General features: G+C 46.2%; 1 protein-coding gene across 3 annotated transcripts; it reads right to left on the bottom strand.

The window, feature by feature from the left end:
* Positions 1-3,816: 3,816 nt before the first annotated feature.
* Positions 3,817-20,559, bottom strand: GIMAP8 (GTPase, IMAP family member 8). 3 transcript variants are annotated; one of them, XM_042927029.1, is made up of 5 exons: positions 20,386-20,559; positions 14,479-15,139; positions 10,427-10,472; positions 7,106-7,732; positions 3,817-4,841 (listed from the first exon to the last, which is right to left on the bottom strand). In XM_042927029.1, exons 2-5 carry the CDS (start codon positions 15,088-15,090, stop codon positions 4,126-4,128), a joined length of 2,001 nt encoding a protein of 666 aa, XP_042782963.1. In that variant the 5' UTR covers positions 15,091-15,139; positions 20,386-20,559; the 3' UTR covers positions 3,817-4,125. The 3 variants fall into 3 exon arrangements, with proteins under 3 accessions (XP_042782963.1, XP_042782961.1, XP_042782962.1); XM_042927027.1 differs by having other exon boundaries at positions 14,479-15,142; positions 20,409-20,538; XM_042927028.1 differs by having other exon boundaries at positions 20,409-20,538.
* Positions 20,560-21,984: the final 1,425 nt, after the last annotated feature.

Raw genomic sequence — 21,984 nt, 5'->3', positions numbered from 1 at the left:
TGGGTATTGAAGAGGGCATCTTTTGGGATGAGCACTGGGTGTTGTATGGAAACCAACTTGACAATAAATTTCGTATATTAAAAAAAAAAATAAATAAATAAATAAATAAAATAAAATTTAATCAACTAATCTTTGACAAGGAATCCAAAAGTACTCAATGGGAAAATGATAGTCTCTTCAATAAACGATATTGGGACATTGGATATCCACATGCAAAAGAATGAAACTGGACTTAAGAGTCCATTATTAGAGTCTATTATTAGAAAATTAGCTCAAAGTGAATTAGAGATGTAAGTGTAAGACCTGAAATGGTAAAACTACCAGAAGAAAATTCAGGGAAAATAATTCTTGAGATTGGTCTTGGCAATAATTTTTCTGCACAGACAACAAAAGCAAATATTGGCAAGAGGGATAACCTTAAAGTAAAAAGCTTCTGCACAGCAAGAGAAACAATTAACAAATTGAAAAAGCAATGTACAGAATGGGAGACGATATTTGCAAATGATATATCTGATAAGGAGTTAATATCCAAAATATATAAGGAACTCATGCAATGCAATAGCGAAAAGAAGAAGAAGAAGAAGAAGAAGAAGAAGAAGAAGAAGAAGAAGAAGAAGAAGAAGAAGAAGAAGAAGAAGAACTGATTATTAAAACATGGGCAAACCACCTAAACAGATACTTTTCCAAAGAAGACATACAAATGGGCAGCAAAAACCATGAAAAGGTGCTCAGCAGCATTCAGCATCAAGGAAATGCAAATTGAAACCACAACAGGAGAGAGGTATGCCTAGGTGGTCCAGTAGGTCAGTAGAAGCATCAGACTTCAGCTCAGGTCATGATCTCAGGTTCATGAGTTTGAGCCCCACGTTGGGCTCGGTGCTGACAGCAAGAAGCCTGCTTGGGATTCTCTCTCCCTCTCTCTCTATCCCTACCCCACTCATGCTCCCTTGCTCTCTCTCGCTCACTCTCTCTCTCTCTCTCTCAAAATAAATAAAGAAATAAACTTAAAAAAAAAAGAAATAACAAATGTTGGTGAGAATGTGAAGAAAAGGAACCCTGTACACTGTTGGTTGGAATGTAAATTGGTGAAGCCACTCTGGAAAACAGAGTAGAAGTTCCTCAAGGAATTAAAAATAGGGGTACCTGGCTGGCTCAGTTGGTGGGGTGTGTGACCCTTAATCTCGCTGTTGTGAGCTCAAGCCCCATGCTGGGTGTAGAGATTACTTAAGAATAAAATCTTGAAGAAGAAGAAGAAGAAGAAGAAGAAGAAGAAGAAGAAGAAGAAGAAGAGGAAGAAGAAGAAATTAAAAAAAATAGAATCACCATATGATTCATCAATCCCACATCTGGGTGTATATCCAAAGAAAATGAAATCAGGATCTTGATGGATACCTGCACCCCCATGTTCATTACAGCATTATTCATAATAGCCAACATATGGACACAGTCTAAGTGTCCATCAATAGATGAATGGATAGGGGCACCTGGGTGGCTCAGTCGGTTAAGCATCCGACTTCAGGTCAGGTCATGATCTCGTGGTTCATGAGTTTGAGCCCCGCATCGGGCTCTGTGCTGACAGCTCAGAGCCTGGAGCCTGCTTCAGATTCTCTCTCTCTCTCTCTCTCTCTCTCTGCCCCTCCCGTGCTTGCTCTCTGTCTTTCTCTGTCTCTGTCTCTCTCTCACACACAAAAATAACAAACATTAAAAAAAATTAAAAGAAAAAAAAGAACAGAAGAGGAGAGGAAGGAAGGGGAGGAGAGGGGAGGAAACTTCCATTCTGCTCCAAAGACAGCAGTTAGCTGGCAGCCTCCAACTATGACACTTTCAGGACCCACTTCAGCTTTGAGCCAAAGCCATGCCCTTCCCAGCCAGTCCCTAGCCAAAGGCTGCCAGTGCCCAATGCAGGATATCATCACTATGGGTCAGTCTTTGCCCTAGAACCCACTATTCAGATGTGCAGCTCTCCCTACCCAAGCAGCGCCTCCCCTGTTTCCTCCTGCATGTGTCAGACCTGCATCACAGTGTGGAAGCTCTCTCAGACCAATTCTGCTTCCTCTTTATTTTTTTGAAAAGGTTTTACGTTTATTTCTTTATTTTGAGAGAGACAGAGACAGAGCAAGCAGGGGAGGGGCAGAGAGAGGGAGAGAGGGAGAGAGAATCCCAGAAGCAGGGCTTGAACTCAGGAAACCATGAGGTCATGACCTGAGCCAAAAAACAAGAGTCAAACGCTTAACCGTCTGAATCACCGAGGCAGCCCTCTGCTGCTTCTTTAGTCTTTAACAGCCTTGGCATCACCCCTGTGCCCTGTAAGCCTCTGGCACTCCTAATTCTCAGCACGTGCCTCTCGGAGGAACCCACATGGCAGTACTGTCGCATGTCTCAAGCGTGGTCCTAAAGGAAAGTGGAGACGGATGTTAGGTCTTGCCTGGGAGAAGATGCCACATTGCTTAGCCCACCCATCCCCCACCTCATGCAGCTCCAATGTCACCTGCTCAACCTAGGGTGGCACACTGGGGTTTGTGCCTGCCTTCAAACAGAAGAGAGGCTCTGGGAAGAGGCACAAAATGCCTTCTAGGCTTTATTCCTTCCATGCTCTTGGTTCTAATTTATTTGTCCTTGCTCTAGTGAAATGCCCAGAGTGGAAGATTCCTGAGCTGGCAGAGGCCTCATGAAATGGCTGTCACCCACTCTAAGGTCCTCATGCACCCAAGATGCAAAAACCTCACCAGAGTCAAGGTGTCTAAACATCTGCATAGCCTCTTCATGGAGGCATGGTCTGCCCCGGAGTCAGAAAAATAGAAATCAGGAGGACGTGAATTTATAATATAATTCATCTTTATTATTTCACTCAATTGAATATACTTATACATACATTTTCCAGAATGTGTCATTTTCAGGGTTATGCAGAGTACAACAGTATTGATGGTGATGGTCCATGCTCTGATAAGTGGGTTAATCTTGAAGGCAACTGATAACTTTCCAAAAATAAAAGTATATGGATGATGTAGATCCTGTCCTCAAAGCATATATAAAACAGTTAATACTGACAGCATCTGACTACACCTACCTGGAAGAAAACCCCATGGTTCTCGTCTCAAATATTGCCCGTACAGGCGCCCCTCAACATAACCTGCTCAAATGTCAGGGAACACCACCATCCTGGAACGGAGAAGCAACCTTAAGTGTGGAGGCCACATTCCACACCAGCCTCAGACTGCCTACCCTCAGACTTCCTGATGTGAGACACAACAAGCCCCTAGTGTGTTCGAGACTATTATTTGAATCCTCTGAGCTTTACCCTAATTCCTAACCCACGGGGATCCAAAAAAGAGAGAGAGAGAAAAGTGCAAAGGAATTTTCAACTTGTCTGGAGGCAATCTAGAATTCTACATAGAATTCTGGAACTTTGCAATGTTGTCTCATGTTGGCAGTTTTACCACATTGTGGATTTTTGTTCTACTGTCTTTCACTGTGATGGTTAGCAATAAAATCTTTGGAAACCTCACAGACTCATGGTCATTTCCTAAGGAACAATAAAGAAGAGTAGACTGGGGCCCACTTTCCATTCAGGCTTGGAATGAAGACAGCACTAAAGAATATCCGCCCCAGGAAGAAAAGAATGTGCTGGCCCTGAGTTCTGCCCAATGGCGACAAGGCAGCTCAGGAGACCAGCATGCCTGACAAGCATCCCTGGGCACCCAGAGGCCCACGGGATCCAGCTTGTCCACTCTGCCACACCAGGAGTTGGCTGGACACTGCTCATTACTCTACCCTCGTGTGTCTGGATCCCCTGGTTCGTGGGTATTTGTCTGTATTCTGACCCCGGGCTGGCCTTGGTCACCGTGTCTGTCCTGACTCCACTCTATGTCCACAGGTGAGGTGATTCTTGTGATTTAATTCTGACCCTCAATGGCCACTCAATCTCAGGAGCCTCTTTCAAGATTTCCCCACCTAATTTCTCCTTTCTCCTTTCTAATCCCCTGCCCCAGGCTGACAATTTATTCACCTACTAAGAGCTGAAACATTGCAAGGTGGCCAGCATGTGCCTTTCAAGCCCTCTAAGACATGGACCCTCCTCCCCTCCCACCAGCCCTACCTCACACCCATCCCCAACTGAGGGTGTCTCTAACTTAAAGACACCCCACGTCCATCAACTACCGATGATACCATATCTTTTAAATTTTTCAGTAAGCTTTTGGGCTTGTCCTTTTCCTGGTTATTTCTAATGATTTTTTTGACATTCTCCCATTCATGGGGGTAACCATGCCCTCTGTGGCTATTTATCAGATCAACGGCCATTGTCAAAAGAAGACTTGCCTGGTTTTCCCTGGCTTGGCCAGTTTCTTTGTTATTAAAAGCACACACTCGCTCCTCACACTTCTTAGTTATGCTCTTAAGAGCTTTGTTATCTGTCTCCTGGAGGTAAACTTTGAGGTCCCCCCCTTCTAGGTCTTCCTTCCGAGTGAACAGCACAATCGTGTACTTCAGAACTTCCTCCCCAAAGATGGTCTCTAGATTCTTCACTGTCTTTTTGTCCTCCTCAGTGAAGCGTCCCAGCTGGAACACCAGGACCAGAACTATGTTCCCTCCCTCACAGCAGGACAAACAGTGTTTGACCTCCTCCTCCAGCCCAGATGGAGGAGTGCTGGCCGTCAGGCAGAGCAAGGGACTGTCCACAACCACAACCCTCCACCCTTCCCACATCCTCCTGCTGCTCTGGCTCTTCCTGGTGATCAGCTGTGTTCGGAGCTGGTCGAGGAAGTCACGCTTCCCAAGGATGGTGTTCCCCGTGGCGCTCTTCCCGGTGCCGCTGCCCCCCACGAGGACAATGCTCAGCATGTCTGTCAAAAGGAAAGCAGGAAAGATTCATGACCATGGGCAGATCTGTGTGCGACTTTCAAAGTGATGCCAGACATCACAGCAGAGGATGCTCAGAGAGCACTGTGGCCACCCCCTCACCCGGCAGCTCCATCCCCAAGTATGGGGGTGGGGGGCGGCTTCTTCCAGCCAAGCACTCTGTGAACCCACAAGCACGACTTGGACCACCGTCTCTGCCCGGTGCTCACCCATGACATGGCCACTGTCCTTATCTCTGAACTTGCTCCCTCTTTCTGGTACCTCCTCTGACTCCTGTGGGTGCTACTGGCTGTATGACCCATCACCTACTCAGATACATCCGGGCTATACATCTCATCTCTTGGGCTTCTGTTCCTGCTGCAACTATGGCTTCCTGTTGCCAACCTAGTGCTGTAACTGCAGCAAAATCTCCTCGATGTATTTGAAAATTTATGCCATAGAACTGACTTTTCATGAAAAAGCAACTACATATATTATCAACAGATTACTAGTTCCTTCATTCGGACCATGCTACAATTCATGTCTCATTAAAACCACATTAAACTGAACTGTGTCTTTCTTTCATCAAGGAGTCAAAGAGTACTTAGAGGTTATAACCGTGAACACGCCCTCCCCTGTTCTGTGGGGCAATGACGGAGAACAGATGTCCTTCTAGATGGAATGACAGATGTACAGAGCCCTTGCAGAGTGTGCTAGTGGGGACTCCTTGTGACTCTGCACTTGTCCTGTGGTCTTTCTCTTCCACACTGCCTTTTTCCACAGTTCTCCTCAATTATGCATCGCTGGCCAAGTTACCAATATCCACCCAGAAACAAAGAGTGAGGGAAGCCTACCCTGTTCTGTTCCCCCAGGGGAAATTATTGAACTGCTTGTCCTGAACCCACAATCTCATAGTTATGCGTAAAGGATGAAAAAGAGATTAATCCTCCCACACTCCCACATTTGTCACAGGCTTCGGTCCTTGCTCCCATACCCTCGGAAGGTGGCTCCCAAGAACCTCCATGATCTCCCACTTCATGTAGAGGCACGAGCCCTCCATTTCCATCATTGTTCCAGATAGCTAGTGTGCTCTCTGCGATGTCCTCCAGCTTTCTCCCAGCCATCCAAACTCTGCCCATTTTCTAAAGCCCATTTCAAACTGGGCTTTCTCCACACAGCCTCTCCTGACATTCCCGCATATCTATGCTTCTTCAGGAGGCTCCCCAGCACCTGGGGCTCCATGGCAAATATGAAAGGGCTCTTTTGAGTCTGTATTCTTCCCAGGTGAGGACATTTGCCATGGGACAGAATGGGATGACTCATACTGGCCTGGAAGAATCTCAGTTCAGGGCAATAGAGTATGTAGCACAGAGTGCATGGGGACTTCTGCTAAAAAAGCAGGTAGTGGGGCTGGACTGAGAAACCCATCTAGCTGGGGCACCTGGGTGGCTCAATCGGTTGAGCATCTGACTTCAGCTCAGGTAATGCTCTTGTGGTTCGTGGGTTCAAGACCCACATCAGACTCTGCTGTCAGCATGGAGCCCACTTTAGATCTTCTCTCTCCTTCTCTCTCCCTCCCTCAAAAATAAATTATTAAGCTTAAAAAAAAAGAGGGGTGCCTAGGTGGCTCACTTGGTTAAGCATCCAACTCTTGATTTCAGCTTAAGTTATGATCTGAGGATTTGTGGGTTCAAGTCCTACATCAGACTCTACACTGACAGTGTGGAGCCTGCTCAGGATTCTCAACTCTCTCTCTCTCTCTCTCTCTCTGCCCCTCCCCTGCTTGGTCTGTCTCTCTCTCTCTCAAAATAAATAAATAAACTTTTTTAAAAAAAGAACCAAGAAGTTAAGAGAGGGAAAGAGAGAGAGATGGAGTGGGCTTAAGAGAAAGAGAAGAGCAAACCAATGGTTCAGAACTATCTCATCACCACCGCTGAGTCCTGAGCCCCAAACCACAGATACACTGTGGGGGAAACGGGAGATTAGAAAAAGCTCAACTCCTTCCCTTAAGTCCTTCACCATCCCCTTGGAGAGATGGGATAAGGATCAGGAAGGAAAAATTAAAGAGTTCGAGGTGTGGACAGTGTGCGGGGGGAAGGCTCATTACCTTAGGAACATTTGAGAAAGGAAGGAGAAAGAGAAAAGCTCGTCAAGAGCCTGGACCTGTCCTTTTTAGCTTCTCTCTGCCCTTCAGAAAATAGAAAGCTCTTGCACATGTCACATCTAGCTGTCAAAAGCATATATAAAATGTGTTTTACACAATATGTACCTTCCTGGCTGATGACGCATGGCTTGGCCCTGTTCTGCAGCACCAGGTCCACGATCTTTTGTAGGAGCTCGTCCACCTGGCACTGCTCCTCTGCCCCCGTCAGTCTGTAGTTGAAGGCGCTATACCGGTCTTTGCATTTCTTAATGAGCTGGTAGAGAGCTTCATTATTGCTTTTCAAGAACATCTCTAGATCCTGGTCCCCTAGATCTTCCTTCCTGGTGAGGAGGACGATCATGTACTCAATGAATTTCTCTCCAAAAATGCTTCGGATGGTGTCCAGCACAGCCTCATCCGTCTTGGTGAAAGAGCCCAGCGGGGTCACCAGCAGGAAGGCATGGAGGCCTTGAGGGGCATGTCTCTGAAGCTCAGCTTTAATGTCCTTTGAAGATGCAATGTCCGGAGTATCAATGACCCAAATTTTCCTCCCTCTCCAGATTCTGCTCACAGACGCAAACATCTGGGTTACCGACTTTTCACTGAATTTGGTCTCAAAGACTCCCTTCCCCAGAAGGCTGTTCCCGGCGGCACTTTTTCCGGCTCCACGCTTCCCCACAAGCAGGATCCTCAGTTCCAACAACTCAGGGCTCGGTTCACATCCTGTGGCCTGCAGCTGCTTTTCCCCTGGCCCTGTGGGACAAAAGGGCAGATTCAGAGTCTCTTCTTGAGGCCGAATATGGAGATGTGGACAGGTTTTATGATTTCTCCTCCTTGCCAGTTTTTACAGAGAATGGCAGTAATGCTCTGAACAGCAGGACTATAGTCCCGGGTCAGAAGTCACTCACCCATTCAAGTAAAAACCACAAAGGCGGCCACGAATAAATTAGGAGATGTGTAAAAAGCTCAAGACCTCCCAGAAACATGAAAATCAGTTAAACTTGGCCTTTACAAGTCTTCGTCCTTAGATTTCCTTTCATTTGCTACCAAAGTCCATGAAGTCCATGGGCTGAGGCAGGACAAGGGAGAATCTGAGTTTAAAATGCCCCTTGGTGGTATATTCATAAAATGTTAGACTACTCAGCAACCAAAAACAAAAACAAAACAAAACAAAAAAGAATGAATGAATAAATGAACTATTGATATGCAACACGCATGGATCTTCTAAACATGCTAAATGAAAGAAGCCAGACACAAAACCACATGCTATCTGATTCCACTATATGAAGTTCAAGAACAGACAAAATTTAATCTATGTGGATAGAAATCTGGGTTGCAGTTCCCTTTGGGGAGAGGCAGCAGGAACTTAGGTAAGGTGACGGAAATGCTCAAGATCTTTATCTAGAGGATGGTCACTATGGGTAGATACATAAAGTCACTGAGCTCTACACTTAAGATCTGTGCATTTCACTCTACATTCATTATGTCTCAATACATGACTGTAGAAACTTGTGCCACAAAACTGTCTCTGCACACGTGCCCTGTCCCCATCACTTCTCCTTGATCCAACGTCAACACCAGACCTCCATGCTGAGCAAAGGGCAGAGTCAGCAATACAGAGAATATTCAGAGTTTGAGGCATCCTAGGCGCTAAGGGTATGGATTGTCACTTGGTGTCAGAGCCGCCAAGTCTGGGAGGTGGAATGAACACGGCATTTAAAGAAAGCCACTGAAATGCTAGTGACACCACGTCCTTGTTATGTTGCCTTGGGAAAGCTCCTACTTTCTTCCAAATCACCTCATACAAGGCTACATCGTATAAAAGGTCACTTCCAACTTTTTGAGCCACCCTGTGGCTACCCGTGGTGTGCTATTTCCTCACCACCACGAGGCAAAATTTGGGGCCATAACAGGTAAGTTCCTTCAGGTCTTGACAGAAGGGCATCCGGAGAATTTTAAATCCCTACTTCTGCCTAAGCTCACATCTTTCTGGCTAAGTTTACTCATCTGTCAATGAGACTAATGATAATACCACCCTCTTCCTAGGGCTGTCATGAGGAATATACTTTAGGGTTGTTAAGAATATATGGTTGTTATGAGAATTATATTTATACACTAGGAGGATTGAATTATTTCTATATATTTTTCCAGCACATAATGTCAACTGCAATTATTATCATTATTAAAATTGAAATAATAATAAAAGAATAATTATTTTATTTAATAAATAAAAATGCTATAAACATTCTAGTTAATTAAAATTATTATTATTATTATTATTATTTTATTGTTATTATTTGGGGGAGTTCTATGGGGACAGAGATCTCACCTACCTTATTCATTGCTGAATATTCTGTGCTTGCACAGAGCTGGCCCAGAAATAACGTGAGAGTCCATCAATAAAGGGATAGTTGGGGGCACCTGGGTGGCTCAGTCAGTTAAGCTTACAACTTCGGCTCAGGTCATGATCTCACAGTTCATGAGTTCAAGCCCCACATCGGGCTCTGTGCTGATGGTGCAGAGACTGCTTGGGATTCTCTTTCCCTCTCTCTGCCCCTTCTGTGCTCTCTTACTCTCTCCCTCTCTCTCTCTCTCTCTCTCTCTCTCTCTCTCTCAAAATAAATAAGTAAACTTAAAAAAAATTTTTAAGCCTGATTTAAAAAAAATAATAAAAAAAAGGAAGGAAAGAAGGAAGGCAGGAAGGAAGGGATGGTTGAATTAGGCGTGTACGCCCTTACCGTGAACAAAACTGCATCTACTAAACAGAGCGAGGTAGATCTATATGTATTGATTTGTGCAGTGTGCAGGATGAATCATTAACGGCAATCATTACATGGATACTGAACTCCATTACGGAATCCTATAAATTAGTGCTCCCCAAGAAGGTAATTTCTGCTTTCCCAGTAGGAGCCAACATTGTATATATAGTCTTGGATCCAGGGCCAGGAAGACAAGGCTGAGTCACAAAAAAAAGCCATGAAAGACAAGCCCACCTCCACAATATTTCAGAGAAAGCCAGGGACACCCACTCCATGTCCACCACCTTTGCTGCTGCCATACCTACTCCCAAGTGTTAGGAGTTTCCTGGGGGACAGGTTGTGGACACCAACCTGAGCAAGGTCCCTAGAGCGCATCTTTGTTTCTAATTATCTATTTTTTCCACTTCATTTTGATGCCTAATGCATTCAAAAGAATATAGATATGAGCTTAACTTTTTTTTAATTTTTAAGTTTTTATTTATTTATTCATTTTGAGAGAGCACGAGCAGGGTTGGGGGACACAGAGAGAGGAAGAATCCCAAGCAGGATCCACACTATCACCACAGAGCCAGATGCAGGGCTTGAACTCACAAGCTGTGAGATCATGATCTGAGTCAAAATAAAGAGCTGGATGCCCAATCAACCACCCAGGCACCCCTGAGCTTAACATTTTTAAGGATCATCTTACCATGTGGATTGTCCCCCTTCTGAGATGTGGCTTCATTCACATGATCCTAGAAAATAAAGTGGGAAATGATGCTCAGAGACCCAAAATCTCATCTTTTCACAAAGCAAAGAAATGGAGACATAAGTATATAATTCAGAGTAATTTGATGATTGGGATGTGGTCAAATTCAGGCCATGGTCCTATTCCTTGTTGGCTTCTGTAGACCCATCCATAATGACAGTCGATCCTGAAACCCCATTGTTGCCACCACAACAGGCTTCCCAGAAATATGAAGATGGGTCTTGTTCTCACTCAGGTGAGTCCCATAAATGCCATCTAACCAAGGTATTTGTCCTGAAGCTCTAACTTTCCTTCTCCCCGGTCCCCAGTGGTAATAGCAATCCCTTCCAAAGTCTTCCAGAGTTTTTTCTGTTCCTGGAGAAAATCCAGAGGCTTAAAGACAGCTTCTGGATTCCCCAGAAGAAGAAACTAGCCCAGTGATGTTTGTGATGTGCATCTGAGGGACCAGGGGAAGGGAGGAGATTGGGAATCACGCTCCCCACACATCTCCGGTGCCTTCTCCCTGCACCACACCCCCGGTACAGAGATGATCCTTCTTCTGACGTGAGAGCCAGGAAAATTTGGAACCTTCTCCATCCAGGTGGGCAAATGGAGACAACAGAGGATGGAAGGCCAAACACACAGTTGGTATTCCCTTCCCCTGCCTGGCCAAGCCATACAGTCGCACCCCAAACTTAAATTGTCATGACATCAAAAGAGAAGGTGAAAACAACGATACACAATGTGGATGAATCTGCTATTCTTAGAAACTCCCAATACTTTATTTTAACCTTATCTTTGTTAAATTTCCATGCTAGCCAAGGAAATTTTCCCTCTGCTTTCTTACCTGGCCTTACCCCAAACCATTGATACCTTCCACCATCTCCCTCCCTGGGTCTTCTCCATTCAGCTCTGATTATCACACTTCTTTCTTCTTACCTGGCACAACTCAAGGTCTTTCATGTTCTTTAAATGGAAAACATTTTTACAATGCAAATGTGTATGATCTAAAAATTAATAATGTTTTTAATGTTTATTTATTCTTGAGAGAGACAGAGCACAAGCAGGGGAGGGGCAGAGAGAAAGGGAGACAAAGAATCCTATGCAGGCTCCAGGCTCCGAGCTGTGAGCACAGAGCATGATGGGGGGCTCGGATTCCACAATCCATGAGATCATGACGTAAGCCAACTAACCCACCCAGATGCCCCTAAAAATTACTAATTTTTAAATTCCCAATCCACTACCAAAGGAACAATAGCTAATTCACATACATCCTTCTATGTTTTTCTAAGTTTATACAAACACACACACAAGCATATATGAACACATCGGGAGAACTTGGCTAGGTTTCAATCTGCTTAATACTATGTCCTGTACATCTGTACAAATCAGTACATATCGATCAACCCAATTTTTCTAGAAGATGCTATTTACTCCACAGCATGGATATGGAAAATTCCATACTAATGTAACGATTCCTGTATTTTTTTAAAGATTTTATTTTAAGTAATCTCTACACCCAACATGGGGCTTGAACTTAACAATCTCGAGATGAGGAGTCATATGCTCTACTGACCGAGCCAAATGATTCCTTTATTGATAGATCATAAGCTTATTTCTGGATTTACTATTTGAAAAGATGCAATGATAAATATCCTTATATATACATCTTTATATGTGCAAATGTTTTCCTTTCTTGGTAACAGGGTCCTAAAAGTGGGAATCTTGCTCAGTCTCTGGGTTGTTAAAGTCCTTAATGTCTCCATAACTTATGTGAAACTTATACACGTCCATGATAATAATAACAGTAATAATAATGGCAACTATGGAGCGCCTGGGTGACTCAGTCAGTTGGGCGTCTGATTTAGGCTCAGGTCATAATCTCATGGTTCATGGGTTTGAGGCCCATGTCGGGCTCTGTGCTGACAGCTTCAGATTCTGTCTCCATCTCTCTCTGCCCCTTCCCTGTTTGTGCTCTCTCTCTCTCTCAAGAATAAACATTAAAAAATTAAATAATAGTATAATAATGGCAGCTAATAATTACTGAATGCTTGCATTTCAAGTATTTGCAAATAACTTTGTCAGCATTTCATTAAACCCTGAGATACATAGTATTATCCCTTTTTACACAAGACAGAAAAATAAGATACTGTGGTCAACAAAAAGGATAGGAGTTCTGTCCCTCAGGGAGTCTGTGGGGAGGCAGCCATTGAAAGCACATACAGAGCAACCACTTGACTGGCTGATGGCCATGAGGAGGAGAAGCGCCCTGAGGGAAGGGGGGCTGTAGAAGCTCATCCCAGGGGCCCACAGGGAAGACTCTCTGAGCAAAGGAGCTCTAGCAGAGGCAGACCTGGAACGGGGTGGGATGGGAGAGGGGAAGTGTCCAGGTGGAGAAAATTCCAAGTTCAAAGCTCTAGAGCACACATGAGTATAAGTCAAGGACCCCACAGGGAAGGCCGGTGGGACCAACACATAAAGAGCAAGTTAGAGGGTGAGGGGCCAGCTCAGGTCAGGGATTCCAAACTTGATCTGAAGATCAACGTACAGTCACTGCAGGATTTTACACAACAGGGGGTTGTGTTCTGGGTACACTGCTGACAGTTCATTCTGTGCCCCTTATCCTCTCTGCTGGCATCCCTGTTCCATACAGCCTTCAGGGGAGAGACAGAGGCTATAAAGGAGAGAGAGAGGGAGATCAGGGCTAGGAGATAAGAGAGTGACAAGTTCTCCTGAGCCTCAGGGTCCTCCTCGTACATTGAATAGGTGTGAAGATTTGATCAGTCTGGGGGTCTGGGACTTAGCAGGTGCTCAGTAAATATTGCCTTCCTTCTCATTTCCATCCTGTTTGGGTTTAACACTCACCAGTTCTCAGAAGATTCACTCTGACCAAAGCTGCCCCCACGTTGGATTTTTGCTTTGCTTTACATCCATGGACACTTGCATTTAAAGACTCCTCTGTACCAACATTCACTTACTTATGCTCAATCAGGAACTGCTTCGTGTCTTCTGCATGAGTCACTCAAACAGAAGCGTGAGGTCCTCGAAAACAAAAGCCTGGATTTTTGTATCTTCCTTCATTACAAATATATTTTCCACTCAAGTCTAGAAATTAAATAAAATACCACTCTGGCTGTCGTGTAGAAAATGGATTGAGGGGTAAGGCACAAGAACGAATGAGGGGAAGGTTGTTTGTAAAACAGTACAGGCAAGAACAGAGGCTGGCTTGAAGCAGAGCGGGGGCAGTGGAGATGGAGAGAAATGCATGGATTCCAGGCACACCGATCACACAAGACCTAAGGACTTCTCAAATATCAGCTGCCAGCTAGTAGTAGCAAAGCCGACCTCTGGGTTTAGGTTCAAGGAGCATCAGGAGCATCACCACCATTTACCCAGTTGAGAGAAAACTGAAGTCTCATACATCTCAGAGGGAAAACCAAAAGTGTAACCTTGTGAAGCCTGAGATCCTGTAGGAGAGCCAAGTGGAGACATCAGACAGCAACTGGATAAGGGAGCAGGATTCAGAGGAGAGGCCTGGACAGGAGTGACAAATCTGGAAACCATTAACGATCAACGGAGCTCAAAGCTGGAGGGCAGAGAATTGAGGAAAGCCTAGAACCACACCCTGAAGATCTCAACTTTTAGAGGCCATGTGAAGAGAACTCAACAATCTCCAGAGGAGCCAGAAAGAGTAGGAGGAAAAAAAACAAAAAGAGTATAGCTGTATTGAAGCCAAGGGAAGAAAGGGTCTATTTGTGTGTCCAATACTGTGAGGGAAAAACTTAAGTAAAGACTTAACTGTATCCATTAATTTGCCAATAAATTTCAAAGTCCAAAGGGTAATCCTCAAAGCAACCTACCATCTGGTGCCTCAACTTTCCAGATCATAGATAAACACCTCCTAAACAAAGCCTAGGTTCCATCACACAATGTGACAGGTCACTTATCCGTGCTTGTCTTCAACCCACTAGCTCTCACCACAAAGATCCTTGAGGACCTTCAGCATTTCTTACCAGGAATCCACTGCCTTCATTTCTGAGATTCACGATATATGGTCCTCCGTTTTCATCCACCAAACGCTGGACCATGCAGAGGAGCTCCCTCACCTGGACGTCCCGCTCATCCTCACTTGCCTTGTTGTTAAAAGCGCAGTATCGGCCTCCACAGTTTTCAACCAACTCCCTAAGGGAGTTCTCATCTTCAATGCAATCTTTCAGTGAGTCATTCTCCAAATCATCCTTCCGAGTGAAGACAATAATGATGTGCCTCCTGGAGTTAGCTCCAAACACCTCCTGGATCCCCTTGACTGTCTCTATGTCCTCGACCTTATAAAAGCTGATGGGGATTACCAGAAGCAGGACGTGGAGGCTGGGAGCAGAGAGCTCGAAGCAGTGTTCAATGTTACGTTGCTTGTCTTTGGCACAAGACTTTGAGGAGAAAAGGTCAGGGGTGTCAATGACCACAATCCTTCTCTCTTTTGTAAACCCACTCTCTCTCTGGCATGTTTTAGTCACCATCTGGTCACTGAATTTGGACACGAATGCAGCTTTGCCCAGAATAGTGTTTCCTGTGGCACTTTTTCCTGCACCACTTTTGCCTAAGAGGAGAAGCCTCAGTTCCGGCATGGAGCACTCTGGCTCCAGTTTCCTCTCCTGACACAGGCTCTGGTTGGTTCTGCTGGGACAAAAAGCAACACATCAGTGTTCAACCCATGCAAGAGTGGATAGAGGAGCAGCAAGAAAAATGCCTTCCTTTTTGGCTTTTCCCAAAGGATGTGGCCTACTGAAGTCAACTCAGGCTAGATTGGGATAAGAAATCCTGTTTCCCACAATCTTCTCTGTGCTCTTGTCTCTGAAATAAATCCACACTGGTAAGATGCCCAGCACTGTAGGGGCACCTGGGTAGCTCAATCGGTTGTGTCCAACTCTTGATCTCAGCTCAGGTCATGATCTCACGGTTTGTGGGATCGAGCCCCACATGGGGTTCTGCGAGGACAGCACAGAGCCTGCTTGGGATTCTCTTCTCTCCCTCTCTCTCTCTCTCTCTCTCTCTCTGCCCCTCCCTTGCTCGCTTGCTCTTGTTCTCTCTCTCTCTCTCAAAATAAATAAACACTTTAAAAAAAGATATTCAACACTGTTGACTGACTAAACCAACAACCCCCTTCTCTGTATTCATCACCCATTATACATGCTGGGGGAAACTGTGATAGACAGAATAATGCCCCCCCCCCACCAGATGTCCATGTGCTAATCCCTGGAATCTGTGATTGTGTTATTTTACATGGCAAAAGGGACGTTGCCAATGTGATTAAGGCTCTTGAGACGGAGAGATAAGAGGATCCTAGAGGATCATCCAGGTGGATCCATTATAATCACACTAAAAGAGGTCCTTCCAAGAGGAAGATAGGAAAGTCAGAGTAAGAAAAAGGAGATGTGAGGACAAAAGCAGAAGTCAGAGAGTGAGAAAGATTTGAAAATGCTACACGATTGGTTTTAAAAATGGAATAAGGAGCCACCAGCCAAAGGCAATGCAGGCAGCTTCTAGAAGCTGGGAAAGGCAAGGAAATGGCTTCTGCTACACAGCCTCCTCCAGAAGAATCCTGCCCAACACTGATTTTAGGACTTCTGACCTCCAGACTGTAAAATAATAGCTTGGTGGGTTTTTAGCAACTAACTTTGTGGCAATTTGTTACAGCAGCAACAGGAAATTAATACGTTCTCTCTCCCAGCTTCCTTTCGACCAGGGGTGGCCATGTGACCCAGTTCAACCTGATGACAGTTGAGGGAATATTTGCCTGGGTCTTTTGGGAATGTTATTGTTTTCTTGATGATAGAGGCAGACTCAAGTAGAGAGCTCCTGTGTTCACCTCCTCCCCCTTCTTCTTTTTATTTTTTCTTTTTATTTTTTTTAAGTTTTTTTAAAGCTTATTTATTTGTGAGAAAGAGCATGAATGGGGGAGGGGCAGAGACAGAGAGAGACACTGAATCTCAAATACGGTCCAGGCTCTGGGCTGTCAGCAGAGCTTAAACTCGGGAACAGTGAGATCATGACCTGAGCTGAAGTCGGACTGATGCTTAACCAACTGAGCCACCTAGGTTCCCCCTTCTTCTTATTTGACATTTAAATGTGACATCTGGAATGGCAGCAGATATCATGAGGCAATGAGGTAACAAATAAGAGAACAAATGTTGTTGAAGGACCCCAGAGCAGAAAGATAAAAGGATCCCCGATGACATCACTGGGCTACCAAAACATCCTTGAGATTGCCCTTTTGCTAAGTAAACAGCTGATATTCTAATGATTTAAACTGCTGCTACTCAGAGCATGGTTCACGAACAAGCGATATTGCCAATAACTGAGATCATGTTAGAAATACAACATCTCAGCCCCACGCCAGACTTGCTGAATGAGAATTCTTCATTTGACAAGTTCCAGGTGATTCTCATGAGCATTCAAGTTTGAGAAGCACTGGTGTTAAGCCACCATTGGTTAAAGATTAGCATTCTGGGGCGCCTGGGTGGCTCAGTCGGTTGGGCGGCCGACTTCGGCTCAGGTCATGATCTCGCGGTCCGTGAGTTCGAGCCCCGTGTCAGGCTCTGTGCGGACAGCTCAGAGCCTGGAGCCTGTTTCGGATTCTGTGTCTCCCTCTCTCTGACCCTCCCCGTTCATGCTCTGTCTCTCTCTGTCTCAAGAATAAATAAACGTTAAAAAGAAAAAAAAAAAAAAAGATTAGCATTCCTAACTGAATCAGAAACCACTGGAAGAGCCAAGTTTCCCAGCACTATTTCTTTTTTTTTTTCATGTTTATTCATTTTTGAGCTAGAGAGACAGAGAACACAAGTGGGTGAGGGGCAGAGAGAGAGAGAGAGGGAGACACAGAACTTGAAGCAGGCTCCAGGCTCTGAGCTGTCAGCACAGAGCCCGATGCAGGGCTCAAACCCACAAACTGCGAGATCATGCCCTGAACCGAAGTCAGACGCTCAGCCGACTGAGTCACCCAGGCTCCCCTCCCAGAACTATTTCTTGAACAGTCCCTTTTCCAAATGATTCTGTCAGATACCAGGGGCCCATGTTTCCATGAGTCTTTCCCTAGGTTGTCTGTTTTGTCCACTGGACACTGTATTCCTGAACCAGAAAGCCTTAATTACTAAAACCAAGATGACTTAATGTTATTCTACTAAAAATATAACTCTAAAATGAGGCTTCATTATGTAATGGAGCAGGTTCCAACACCTTGCTATTGTTCAAAACTGTCACAGTATTCTTGGCTTTTTAATCCCCTGTAGAACTTTGAAAATCAGTTGTCATTGTCTTCAGGAAACCCTGTTGAAATCTAGAGTGTCACTGCATTGAATTTGTAGCTTACTTTTATTTTTTTATTAAGTATTTATTTATTTTGAGAGAGAGACAGAGAGAGAGCACATGCACAAATCACAAGGGGGCAGAGGCAGAGGAGAGAGAGAATCCCAACATGGGACTCGATCTCACAGACTGCGAGATCATGACCTGAGCTGAGGTCAAGAGTCGGACGCCCAACCGACAGAGCTACCCAGGCGTCCCTGCAGCTTAGTTTTAGAAGAATGGACATCCGCATAGAGTTGTTCTCCCCACTCCTTTTTTTAGTCAGTTTTAAATATGTTCTAATTTCAATCATTTCTTTTTGATCCATAAATTAAGAGAAGTAATTACAAAATTTAAAAATGAGCGGCACCTGGATGGCTCATTTGGTTGAGTGTCCGACTTTGGCTCAGGTCATGATCTCACAGTTTGAGCCCTACTTAGCTGAAGTGTCAGCTGGGGTCAAGCCTTTCATAGTTTTTCCAGACTGAACTGATCATCAACTCTTCTCTGGACTTCTGCAATAACAGAATCACTGATTCCCCCTGCTTCTACCCTTCTAGAGGCTATGGTCTGTAGACAGTCAGTGTGCTCCTGCACAAACAGGAGACAGATAATGTCATTCATCAGTCCAAAGCCCCCCCGTGGCTTCCCCCTGACTTGAAATAACAAGCAAAGCCTTTACAGTGGTCGACAAGACCCTACCCATCTGGATTCTAGCTGTCTCTCTGATCTCCTCTCCCACCCCTCTCCACATTGTTTTGTCTCCTGTAGTCACATGGACCTCCTTGCTGTTCCCCAAATGTGCAACCTTGGGCCTTGGTGCTGGTCGTTCACCTGAGCTAGAACACTCTTCCCCCGGACTCGTGCAAGGCGCATTCACCTCCTTTAGATCTTTACCGCATTGGCCCTGTGGGACAGATGGCCTTCTTCAGTCATCCTACATTTAACAGCAATCCCTCTACTGCATCCCAACAGCATTCTGCGTCCCCCACATGCCTGTTCTGTACGCCCCCAGCAACCACTGCAACCACCTTTCACATTGTGCATTTACTTGCTTATTGCTTTCTTTTGTCTCCCCATGGCTAAGAGGTAAGTCCCATGAGAAGGAGGACCTGCTTTATCTTGTTCACCATCGCATCTATGACCCAGAGAAGGCATTCGATAAGCACCAGCTGATAGTATTTACTTCATCTAACTTTGAAATTCTCTCTACCACCCTTGGTATGAAACCCTGTAAGAGCAGAGACCATGCCTGTCTTGTCCTGTGTCCCTAGTCCCTGATATTGTGCCTGGCTTAATAGTATAGGCTTAATAAGTGGTGTTAAATGAATGATCATGGGGTAGAGGGGTGAGGAAAGGAAGAAAAACAGTTTTTAGAAATGAAGAGAGTGACTGAAGTGATGCCACTTTGAATTAAAAAAAAGAGAAGTAACTTCACACTGTATCCCAAGCCAATGAAGTGACATTTTTTGGAACATTAATTTTTTTAAAAAAGACACTAGTGGGCAAATAGCTGAAGGAAGCAGAGACCTCCAGCAGGTCTGAAGAAGAAAGAAATTGATTTCCCAAGTAAGCTCCACTGCTCACATGATTACCCATCATAGTGTGTGTAAATTAATGAGCCTTTGCTAAACTGTGTGTTATATTGAATCAGGGACCCACCCAACCTACGCCCTCGCCTTGCGAACTTTTCTCTGGAGCAGAAGGGGTGCCTAGGTGGCTCAGTGGTTGAGCCGCTGACTTTGGCTCAGGTCATGATCTCAAGGTTCATGGGTTGGACCCCTATGTGGGGCTTTCACTGACAGCGCTAAGCCTGCTTCGGATTCTGTCTCCATCTCTCTCTTTCTCTCTCTCTGCCCCTCCCCTGCTTGTTCGTTCTCTCTCTCTCAAAAAATATTTTTTAAAAAAAAAGAAAAAAAAATTCGGACAAAAGGTAACCAAAACTCCCCCTCCCTCACTCTCTCCTTTACCCACACTCTCCTCTGACCATCTCCCAGCCCCTCTGGAGACCCCAGCAGGGCAAGGAGAGAGAGAAAACGAGAGCTTTCACTCCAGAACTATAGTGACACTCTCCAGCAACCTGTACTTGTTCTCGGGGTATAGCTCGAGGGGGATGTGGGTTCAGCCGTACAAGCAAAGCTCCCAATGGTCTGGGGAATCTGCCCTGCACCCGGGAAGTTCAAGCCCACAGAAAGAGATGGCCAGAGAAGCTTCCAGAGCCTAGCCTGGGGAGGACGCACTCCCAGCCCCGCAGGTCAGGCAGTCATCAGGAGGACAGAAAAGCATTCAACGGTGACAGCCCAGGGGGCTCAAATGTAGGCAAAATCATAAGTCTTGTTTGGGGCAACCACCGGCCATCCCGAGGGCTCAGTTAAGGGGACCCGACAGCGCACGGGATGGGGAACCAAAGCGAGCGTGGACGGGGCGGGTCGGTGGCTACCAGCCTCCTCCCCCAACCCTGCCATCAGCCCCTCGCCGCCGAGCCCTCCTCGGGGAAGGCGAGGAGCCCGCCTCCCTCCCCCCTCCCCCGCTCCCCCCTCCTCCCCGCGACCCGCCCGGCCTCGGGCCCCCCACCCCCCCTCCCGCGTGGATGCGCAGGCACCTCGGCTCCGGCTCCGGGCGCGTCGTGGGCACCATGGCTCCGGAAAGTGGCCGAGAGCCCCGCAGCAGCCGGCCCAGGGCGGGAGGAGGGCCGCGCGGAGAAAAAGCAGGGGCGGGCCCTCAGAGGCGGTGAGGGTGGAGGGGAGAGTTGGGGCTGGTGCCAGGTCGCGGGGTGCAGACGAGGGACAGGCACGCCTCCCCCCCGCCCCCGGCCGCCCCCTCCTGGGGACACGAAGGGCAGGACTCGAGAGCGGAAGCTGGGCCTGGGGCTGCGGCGCCCCCGAGGGTTCCCCTGGAGAGGGTCATAGTGCGGGGTGCTCCCGTCCCTGGGACCGACGTCATGGAGCCTGAAGACGCTGAGCCTGGCCGGTGCGGGGACGGCGCCCAGCAGGTGGTGCTTCTCCGGCTGGTGTCCGCCACCCTGGGCACCTGAGACCCCTTCCGAGACTGAGGAAACCGAGAAGACGCCGGTTTCCTTCTCCCACCCCCACCCTCTAGCAACTCCTCACACCCCTCCTGGGGGACCCTCCAACCAGACCTGGGGAACACGCTGCTTGCCAGGCTAAAGGGTTCCTTCTTAGAGCCCGGCTAACATTGAAATGCTGCAACTTCTATGCTTTCCAACAGCTTATAAACGAAACCCTTTTTGTGCATGATGATAGTATCCGGAAGCTTCCTACTACAGGAGCCGGACTCTGAGAAAGACTATTATTTTATTATGGTTTTTATTTATTTTATTTTTGTAATGCCTTTTCAGTTTTGAAAGAGAGACAGAGCGTGAGCAGGGGAAGGGCAGAGAGAGAGAGGGAGACACAGAAGCAGGCTCCAGGCTCCCAGCTGTCAGCACAGAGGCTAGAACCCATGAAGTGAGAGATCATGACCTGAGCGGAAGTCTGAGCTTAACCAGCTGAGCCACCCAGGTGCCCTGATTATGGATTGTTAAAAAAACAACAACACACCAACATCACAGAATTTTACCATCTTACCGATTTTTTTAAAGTTTATTTATTTTTGAGAGGGAGAGAGAGAGAATCCCAAGCAGGCTCTGCACTACCAGTGGGGTTTGAACTCCAGGATCCCGGGATCAAACTCACGAACTATGATATTAGGACCTGAGCAGAAATCAAGAGTCCTAGGCTCTACTGAGCCACGCAGGCGCCTCCCCATCTTAGCCATTTTTAAGTGCACAGTGCAGAGCATTAAGTACCTTCCTTGTTGTGCAAGAGCTGGAGAACTTTGCCACCCTGCAACAATAAAACTCTGTACTCATTAGCCCTTAATGCCCCTCCACTCCCCCAGCCCCTGATAACGACTTCTCTACTTTCTGTTTCTGTGATTTTAAGGGCTTTAGATACTTCATGTACCTGGAACCAGTGTTTGCCCTTTGTGACTAGCCTTTTTTCATTTAGGGGAGTGCCCTGGAGGTCCCTCTGCGTGACTGCTCTTTTCATGGGAATGCAGAAGCTGATGAATGGCCTTGAGCTCACGCTGTCCCACCAGGCTTGGTCTTTGAAATGTGTCAGGTGGTGCTAGACTTCCAGAGATCCTGCAAAAAGGAGGAGCAGTGGGGGCCCTGA

Source organism: Panthera leo, chromosome A2 (genome assembly GCF_018350215.1).
Source record: "Panthera leo isolate Ple1 chromosome A2, P.leo_Ple1_pat1.1, whole genome shotgun sequence".
Taxonomy (NCBI): Eukaryota; Metazoa; Chordata; class Mammalia; order Carnivora; family Felidae; genus Panthera; species Panthera leo.
This window is presented reverse-complemented; position numbering and strand designations above follow the sequence as displayed.

Bases quoted from the DNA above. Each gene is read 5' to 3' on its own strand.
- GIMAP8 (XM_042927027.1), bottom strand. From the start codon at position 20,443: ATGGTGCCCACGACGCGCCCGGAGCCGGAGCCGAG. The intron at 10,473-14,478 runs GTAAGAAATGCT...TTTATTTTCTAG, and splicing joins ATGAAGGCAGTGGATTCCTG to GATCATGTGAATGAAGCCAC. The intron at 7,733-10,426 runs GTAAGATGATCC...TTTGTCCCACAG, and splicing joins GAAGGGGGACAATCCACATG to GGCCAGGGGAAAAGCAGCTG.